Source organism: Coregonus clupeaformis, unplaced genomic scaffold (genome assembly GCF_020615455.1).
Source record: "Coregonus clupeaformis isolate EN_2021a unplaced genomic scaffold, ASM2061545v1 scaf0852, whole genome shotgun sequence".
Classification (NCBI taxonomy): Eukaryota; Metazoa; Chordata; class Actinopteri; order Salmoniformes; family Salmonidae; genus Coregonus; species Coregonus clupeaformis.
The window spans coordinates 88,087-97,957 of NW_025534307.1; the positions used below are offsets into that span (position 1 = coordinate 88,087).

Sequence of the window (9,871 nt, forward strand, 5' to 3'; positions counted from 1 at the left end):
GGCAGTTATTTATCTTATAACTTGTCCTTGTGGTAAAAATTATGTGGGTAAAACAAAGCGCGAATTAAAAGTACGAATCTCGGAGCATCGTAGCACCATTAGGTGCAAAAACTCGACATACCCAGTCGCTGCCCACTTTTTGGAAGAGAACCACTCGATTTCTTCCCTACGTTATATCGGCATCGAAAAGGTCACCCTCCCTAGGACCACCCTAGGAGAGGGGGTGTACTCGACAACTTATTGATAAAACGAGAGGCTGCCTGGATCTTTAATGTAAAGACCCTTGCTCCCTTCGGTCTCAACGTAGACTTTGATTTGAAGCCATTCTTGTGATTTTGCTATTAATTGTAAATGTTGTGGGCCTATGTAGCCAAGTAACTATGATCATATGCTATCCATGTTTTTTAAATGTTGTTTTTATCTGTGAATTGGACAATGCTATTAGGCCACACCCGGCCATGATTACAGACACCTGCGTGTGTCCTTTGACACTATATAAACTAGTGACCCGCAGTGTTTGTCATTATACTCTGATGAAGACAGCTTGTCTGTCGAAACGTTGGTTATCAGGATATTAAATTATTGCATCTGAGCTCCTAGAGTGTGCGGCTTTCCTTTTCTTTTTCAAGTGTTTTACGCCGTCAGCCAGCACCTCGCCTAAATAGGTGTGCGTTTCTTTCGCCTTTACCGGACACTGAATAATAACATCTGCATAGTAAATAGTAACTTACTTATTATTATTGTTATTGCTATTATTGTCATTACCATTATTATTGTTGTTTATCATTCCAAATAGTAGTGGTATGGGTGGTAATGGTAATGATGGCAGTTTAATGGTAGTAGTGGTAGTAATTATATAATGGTGAAGATGACCGTTATTTAGTTATAAGTTAGTAATAGTTTCATTTAGTTAGATTTGTCTATTTATTATATTTCTATAATTGACTGTTACCATTTTATTGTTGTTATTTATTACCATTTTGTATTATATTTGTTATTGTTTGGCAATATTGAGGCAATGTTTTTCATGCAGAGAGAGAGAGAGAGAGAGAGAGAGAGAGAGTTTGAGTTTTAAATCATCTTTATTGGGTCTGGGAGCCCACCACACAATAAATACTCATACAAAACCGTAGTTACACATCAATTAAAAACACAACTCCAATTCCTCCTCCACAGTAACAAAACACAACAGCCTCTGAATACCCCATATACTCATAAACAGATCAATATTGTTGACAAGTTTATAATAGGCAAACTCAACCCTTATTCTCGCTGCCACTAACACAAAATTAAGCAACACAACTACACCTTTTTGGCTAAACCTGTACTTTGGCCCAAATATATACAGTTGGGAAGAGAAAACCTCTAGTCTTCATCCCATCTCTGCCGCACTGAAGCCCCCCTGGTAACCGTGGAGCGGACCCCATCTGAAGCTCCTGAGTGGCGCAGTGGTCTAAGGCACTGCATTGCAGTGCTAACTGTGCCACTAGAGATCCTGGTTCGAATCCAGGCTCTGTCGCAGCCGGCCGCGACCGGGAGACTCATGGGCGGCGCACAATTGGCCCAGCGTCGTCCAGGGTAGGGGAGGGAATGGCCGGCAGGGATGTAGCTCAGTTGATAGAGCATGGGGTTTGCAACGCCAGGGTTGTGGGTTCGATTCCCACGGGGGGCCAGTATTAAAAAAAAGATGTATTCACTAACTGTAAGTCGCTCTGGATAAGAGCGTCTGCTAAATGACTAAAATGTAAATGTAAATTAAGCTGGCCTGCCCACACGCTTCACTCTTTCCCCAATTGACTCTAGCAGAGGATGCCCCCTCATACACCTTTAAAGCGTTTGAGAGAACCTTAACATCCTAGAAATCCACGGCATGTTGACGCATTTCACTGTCATCAGTGGTCACCTTCCCATCAGGGAGACGAAGGCAGACCATCTGTTTACGTTGCAATGTCGACTGTCCTAGTTTTTTTTTTTAAAGCACTAGGCGCATCCATATCCTTGAGGGAAGCGAAACGAGACCTAATCAAGGCACCCTTCACTCTTTCATGCAGAAACGACCTCAGTTCATGTTTCTTGTCCTGTAAGTTCATGACTAGTCCGGGGTCATTCTGAGTGAGCAACTTTAATTCAATAGATTTGATGTCCTGTTCAAAGGCCCTGATAGTCTCTTTAACTTCAATTCGAGACAGAGCAGTATACTGTTGACAAAATAATCGTATTTGGGCCTTCCCAACCTCCCACCATTGTCTCAAGGACTCAAAATTCCCTTTTGTAACCCTCCATTTTTCCCAAAACAACAAAAACCTTTCACAAAACATGACATCATGTAACAATTTAACATTAAAATAACAATAAGATGATGACCTTCGTGGACAGGACAAGTGAATATCAACAGTGACAATATGGTGATCAGAGAAACCCACAGGAGTAATGTCACACCTTCCAACCCTACTACAGTATTGCTCAGATACATACAACCTGTCTAACCTTGATGCACTGACATGACCTTCATTAACCTTTAGCCATGTGTACTGCCTAACGTTTGCATTCCTTACTCTCCACACATCAGAAAGCTCAAACTCAGTTAACAGACCAGACAGGCAAGTGGCTGACCGCAGGTGAGTTTCTTCAGCGGTGCGATCAACAGTAAAATCCACTGTACAGTTCCAGTCCCCCCCTAAAACCATACACCCCTCTTGGTCACACAGTCTTAAGGTTTCCTTTATTTTATCAAAACCAACAATACGCTCTGTACCCTCATTAGGAGCATAAACATTCACAAAAAAAAAAAAAAACACATAACATCCACCTGTTGTAGATACCACAGTCACCCCTAAGCCTGAAGAAAACAAGATTGCCACCCCAGCACTGAAATTAGTACCATGACTGAGTATATGCTGCCCTTCCCACCACATACCCCAGTAAACCTAATTTTCCTCATCACTATGTGTCTCCTGTAGGAAAACTACATTAAGCCTTTTCTGTTTTATTACTTCTAATACCCAAGCCCTCTTATTCCTGTCCCTTCCTCCATTAATATTGAGAGAACCTACCCTTAGTACCTCCATATAGAAAATAAAAAGGAAAAGCAGAAGATACCACAGAGAAACCAGACAAAGAGCATAGAACACCCTATGAGGCATAATCATCATCATTATTTAAATTTTCTCTTAACCTGACCACGTTTCCCACCACCTTTTGCTGCTGCAACAGCAGTAACACATTTCCTCAAGCGAAACCGCTTCTTCTCACTCACCTGGTCTAACCCCACCGTCTTCTGTAACATCACAGCTGACCTCACAAACTTATCAACATCAAAATCATCTGCCAATTTGACAGATTTCCCAAAAGTCTGATCCAGAAACCCATTTACCTCCTCTAGATCGTAAATTGAGTCCTCACCAGCTGATATCGTATCGAGAGATATCCATATCCTTCTCCTGATCCTCCTCAACTGAGGCCACAGACCACTGACTCCCCTCTACCACATCCCTTTCAACACTCCCCACTTGCACCCCATCACTCGTACCAGGCATCTCCTCCACTACCTGGGAGACTAGCCCCACCTGAACCCCATTACTCGTAGTGGGCATCTCCTCCACTACCTGGGAGACTAGCCCCACCTGAACCCCATTACTTGTAGTGGGCATCTCCTCCACTACCTGGGAACCTAGCTCCACATGAACCCTCTCCTTTAACCCATTACTTGTAGTGGGCATCTCCTCCACTACCTGTGAGATTAGCTCCACATGTACCCCCTCCTGTACCACAGCACTCGTACTGGGCACCTCCTCACCAGTCTGAGGAAATGGCCCTTCAGATCCATCCTTACCTTCTACAACAATATTTTTCTGCTGCATAACATTTCCCTCTGGTACAAGTTGCAACTCTGTGCCCTCTACATGGACAACTTGTTCCTCAGCAACATATGCTTGTGGCTGCTCTACCACTGTCAGCCCACCTCTTCCTACATCAGTGGGCCCAGGCGTTACGAGGACCACCTGCGCCCCTCCCTCTGCCTTCTCCCTTTTCGGGCAAGCATGTCGCTTATGACCAACATCCCCACACTCAAAACACAGTTGACTACCCGTACTAGCATAAGCCATATACAGTCTATTGTCATACTTGACTTTAAACGATAACTCCAAAGTCTGCTCCGGTGAGTCCAAAAACATAAACACCTGTCGCCGAAACGACATAACCTGTTTCAACGACGGGTGTTTGCAACCCATTGGGACAACCTTAATTGAACTTGCAAACTTCCCAAAGCGCAATAACTCGCGCTCCAATAGCTCATTTGGAATAAACGGCAGTACATTTGAAATCGTTACCCTTGTTGACGGGAGAAAAAAGCGGCATAACTTGAATAAACATTCCTTTAAGAAGTACGCCATGCTCAAACATATGATCAACAAGGCGCTCTTCTTTAAGAAATACCACCACCGCTTTATTCATCCGTGACGCATAAGCAACATTCTCATATCCTACCTTCTCTCCTACGGCGACCAGAAACTCCTCCACCCTGACAGTAGCTTCAGCAACACACCTAAAGCCGTGCCGAAGTGACAGGGACGGCGTCCCCATTCGGGCCGCCATCCCCACCAAAATCAGGGTAATTTCGACACGAAAAACAATATACTTAATTCTACCACAACAAGAAAATATAAATAATAACCTTAATCATGCATAGAAGAAAAAAGGATATCACCAAGAAAAGGAAAACCCAGGATATCTTACTCTACACAACACTCGCACTTAGCACTCACTCAAACAATTCCCAGCATGCACCAAACACTCCCAGCATGGAGGGAGAGAGAGACAGAGAGAGAGAGAGAGAGAGAGAGATTTTTCACAATTTCATAGTATTATTTCAACCTCATATTGTGGAAATATAACACACAGGAAAATCACATTTTTGCCAAAGATGCAGGTTTTGTTTTGTTATATTTTTTATTGAACGTTCTGAGAGTATGTTTTTGTTTATTATTATTTTTTATACAGGAGCAGCTGCCTTCTTGGCCAGGTATCCCTTGGAAAAAACTCAGGTTGGCATTTATTGTCATGAAGGCAGCTCTGCAGAGTGGTCACTAGCTGGCACAGCCACAAAGTCATAAAATCGGATTTTTATATATATATCTTTGCGTGATTTCCTGGATATAAATGGATATAAAACGTTGTTTCCTGAGGTTTCAAATGCTTTGACTATCAGCCAGAAACTGCCATAACATATTTCGTCAGCCTTGATACATAAGCTACTGCTGTTTTATAGTTATTTTCTTCAAGTGAAACAAGGTCAGGTGGTTTTCAGATGATCACATCTGTATTACTTAACATTATACATTTGTTTTTTCTTTGAATAAAATTAAACATGTTTTTAAAACGAATCTATTGTCGTGAGAATTGTGAATAGTTGTATTTCTGTTATGAAATTGTCTTCAGTATTTCTAGTCTTTCATTCTGTGTTTACTTCCAATTGAAGCAAAAGTGTTCTGGTTAGATTTTGCATTGACATAATGAACCCATATTATTTTATGCTCAACGTAATCTATAAAAAAAATGTTTAGAAAAAAATAAAAAATAAAAATAAAAACATTTGTAAAGTGGTTGTCCCACTGGCTATCATAAGGTAAATGCATCAATTTGTAAGTCGCTCTGGATAAGAGCGTCTGCTAAATGACGTAAATGTAAATGTAATGTAAATGTAAGCTGTGTAAATGATTGCTTTCAGGGTTTATTCATAAAGTGATTGCGCTGTCACATTGTTAGACATGATAATCTATGCCATACAATGCATTGCTCTTGAATAAACATCAATCATTTGATGTCTTGTGTTGTTGTAATTCATACCAACGAATATCAATGAATAACCTAAATATTGAGCTATCGATATAGCGTTTTTACAATTTGAGTGGAGTCTAAATGTAGCATATAGCCTGATGCCATGTTTCTTTGCGAGAAAATAGAGAGAGAGAGAGAGAGAGCGAGGAGAGAGAGAGAGAGAGAGAGAGAGAGAGAGAGAGAGAGAGAGAGAGAGAGAATATAAAGTAGTCAAGATTTTTGTTCGCCTCATAAATTCATCATGAATTCCACTCAGATGTTCAACCGCTCGGGTCCATGCGATGCACATACTTTTGACAACGGAACGGAAGAAGACAACTACAACTTCGACCTTGGAGGCTGCCTTTTTTTGTTCATATTGCCATATGATGCGGTAGTTAATGTGCTTGCTTTTGTTTTTTCAATACTCACAAGCATCTCTTTGGCTGTGAACGGATTCACTTTGTTGGGACTGAGACACTCGGAGGACCTGTCTTGGGAGCCACGCTACGCCCTGCTGAAGAACTTGATTCTGAGTGACATGGTGCAAACCATCAATTTGGGCCCCTTTGTGACCCACTGCTTACTGCACAGAAGCACAATGAACTTTGACACCTTGTGCCTCCTCCAGTATTTCACCGGCAGCGTCTGCATCTTCAGCAGCCTCATCACCATCACCTGCATGGCCATTGAGCGCTACCTGTATGTGTGCCATGCCCTCCACTACCTGTCCATCATCACCCCACTGCGCCTTCGCCTCACGGTCGGCCTCACCTGGGTCTTGTCCGTCAGCGTTGGCTGCATTAACGTCACCCTGCTACACCAGGGGAAGGGGGAGTATGGTACAGCAACCTCTGGACTCATATGTGAGCCTGACATCGTGGAACAGCACATGGGCTTCCCCAGGGTAGCGGCTATCACCCGCAAGCTGGTGGGCTTCATCCTCACCCTGCTCTGCCTCCTCAGCTACTTCTTTGCCTATGTGCGGATTCACCAGAACGCCCCCGACGCTGTGGTGCCCTTCAACATGGTGAACAAGCGGGCACGCAACACTGTGCTGTTCTACGGTGGGATGCTGTTCCTGCAGCTACTCCCGATGTTCCTTAAGATCACCTCAGATGCTCTGTGGGAGCTGGAGGGCACAGGGGCCATGATGGCCCCCCTGACTGCCCCCTCTGGGGCTGGGCCCTCACTGTCAACTGGAACTGTGCACATCTCTCTTCTAATTATCATAATCATAACACCCTGTATCAATCCAATAATCTATGGCATTTGTCATTGGGAGGTGCGTCAGGCACTGTTCAGACTCTTCTGGTGGAAGGGCGAACGCCCTGAGCTGGAGCTGGAGCTTGAAAGGATGTAGGTGAGGTCACAGCACAGGGCAGGTGTGTTTGAGTGAGGCAGGGGAGAGCTGGGAGAGGGGTCTCCCAGATATGGCAGCTGAGGAGAGGGACGATGAGATGCATTCAATTTGGAAGGAGCCATAACATATTTCGTCAGCCTTGATACATAAGCTACTGCTGTTTTATAGTTATTTTCCTCAAGTGAAACAAGGTCAGGTGGTTTTCAGATTATCACATCTGTATTACTTAACATTATACATTTGTTTTTTCTTTGAATAAAATTAAACATGTTTTTAAAACAAATCTATTGTCGTGAGAATTGTGAATAGTTGTATTTCTGTTATGAAATTGTCTTCAGTATTTCTAGTCTTTCATTCTGTGTTTGCTTCCAACTGAAGCAAACGTGTTCTGGTTAGATTTTGCATTGACATGATGAACCCATATTATTTTATGCTCAAGGTAATCTATAAAAATAAAAAATGGCGGCAGGTAGCTTAGTGGTTAAGACCGTTGTTCCAGAAACCGAAAGGTCGCTGGTTCTAATCCCCGAGCCGACTACGTGAAAAATCTGTTGATGTGCCCTTGAGCAAGGCACTTAACCCTAATTGCTCATGTAAGTCGCTCTGGATAAGAGTGTCTGCTAAAATGTAAAGAAATTTTGAAAAATAAAAAATGTTTAAAGTGGTTGTCCCACTGGCTTTCATAAGGTAAATGTACCAATTTGTAAGTCACTCTGGATAAGAGCGTCTGCTAAATGACGTAAATGTAATCTGTGTAAATGATGGCTTTCAGTGTTTATTCATAAAGTGATTGCGCTGTCACATTGTCAGACATAATAATCTATGCCATACAATGCATTGCTCTTGAATAAACATCTATAATTTGATGTATTGTGTTGTTGTTATTTTCATGGAGATGAGTGTCACTGGATTTTGCAGGATAATGGATAATTGGCTATTAACAAATTGGCTGCAGTGGTTCACATTGCAATCAATACCCTGTTGCCTGCTAGAAATTAGGAATCATTTGACCTGCTGCTATTTTCCATATTTCCCTTCCCTCTTTTGTAGTATTTTTTTAGGGGGTAGAACAGCTTTAATACTGCAGATAGATTGTAACTTCCATCAATATAATTGGCTGCATCACTTCCAATCCCCCATGTTTTATTTTGCAAATATATACACTAGCGGTAAAACGTTTTAGAACCCCTACTCATTCAACGGTTTTTCTTTATTTTTACTATTTTCTACATTGTAGAATAATGGTGAAGACATCAAAACTATGAAATAACACATACGGAATCATGTAGTAACCAAAAAAGTGTTAAACAAATCAAAATATATTTTATATTTGAGATTCTTCAAATAGCCACCCTTTGCCTTGATGACAGCTTTGCACACTCTTGGCATTCTCTCAACCAGCTTCATGAGGTAGTCACCTGGAATGCATTTCAATTAACAGGTGTGCCTTCTTAAAAGTTAATTTGTGGAATTTCTTTCCTTCTAAATGCGTTTGAGCCAATCAGTTGTGTTGTGACAAGGTGGTGGGAGGGGGGCGGGGGGTCAGTCAATACGGAAACTTTCAAGAACTTTGAATGTTTCTTCAAGTGCAGTCGCAAAAACCATCAAGCGCTATGATGAAACTGCTTCCCATGAGGACTGGCACAGGAATGGAAGACCCAGAGTTACCTCTGCTGCAGAGGATAAGTTCATTAGAGTTACCAGCCTCAGAAATTGCAGCCCAAATAAATGCTTCACAGAGTTCAAGTAACAGACACATCTCAACATCAACTGTTCAGAGGCCTTCATGGTCGATTGCTGCAATTAAACCACTACTAAAGGACACCAATAATAAGAAGAGACTTGCTTGGGCCAAGAAACACGAGCAATGTACATTAGACCAGTGGATATTTGTACTTTGGTCTGGAGTCCAAATTTGAGATTTTTGGTTTCAACCGCCATGTCTTTGTGAAACGCGGTGTGCGTGAACGGATGATCTCTGTATGTGTATTTCCCACCGTAAAGCGTGGAGGAGGAGGTGTAATTGTGCTTTGCTGGTGACATTGTCTGTGATTTATTTAGAATTCAAGGCACACATAACCAGCACGGCTACCACAGCATTCTGCAGCGATACGCCATGCCATCTGATTTGGGCTTAGTGGGACTATCATTTGTTTTTCAACAGGACAATGACCCAACACACCTCCAGGCTGTGTAAGGCCATTTTTACCAAGAAGGAGAGTGATGGAGTGCTGCATCAGATGACCTGGCCTCCCCACAATCCCCCGACCTCAACCAAATTGAGATGGTTTGGGATGAGTTGGACCGCAGAGTGAAGGAAAAGCAACCAACAAGTGCTCAGCATATGTGGGAACTCTTTCAAGAATGTTGGAAAAGCATTCCAGGTGAAGCTGGTTAAGAGAATGCCAAGAGTGTGCAAAGCTGTCATTAAGGCAAAGGGTGGCTATTTGAAGAATCTCAAATACTACATGATTCCATATGTGTTATTTCATAGTTTTGATGTCTTCACTATTATGTAAAAAATAGTAAAAATACAGTAAAACCCTTGAATGAGTAGGTGTTCTAAAACTTTGGACCAGTAGTGTATATATACATACATACACATACATACATACATACATATACATACATATATATACATATCCTTTAAAAAATATATTTTTTTCCTTTATTACTTTCCAACCCCATCAC

The 9,871-nt window shown here is 42.1% G+C and overlaps 1 protein-coding gene across 1 annotated transcript; it reads left to right on the forward strand.

Annotated features, from left to right (window-relative positions):
• The first annotated feature begins 6,079 nt into the window (after positions 1-6,079).
• LOC123485788 (olfactory receptor 11A1) lies at positions 6,080-7,180 on the forward strand. The gene has a single exon (XM_045216914.1). The coding sequence runs from the start codon at positions 6,080-6,082 to the stop codon at positions 7,178-7,180; it is 1,101 nt and encodes a 366-aa protein (XP_045072849.1).
• The last annotated feature ends 2,691 nt before the right edge of the window (positions 7,181-9,871 follow it).

Coding starts and splice junctions, on each gene's coding strand:
- LOC123485788 (XM_045216914.1), top strand. CDS start 6,080: ATGAATTCCACTCAGATGTTCAACCGCTCGGGTCCATGCGATGCACAT.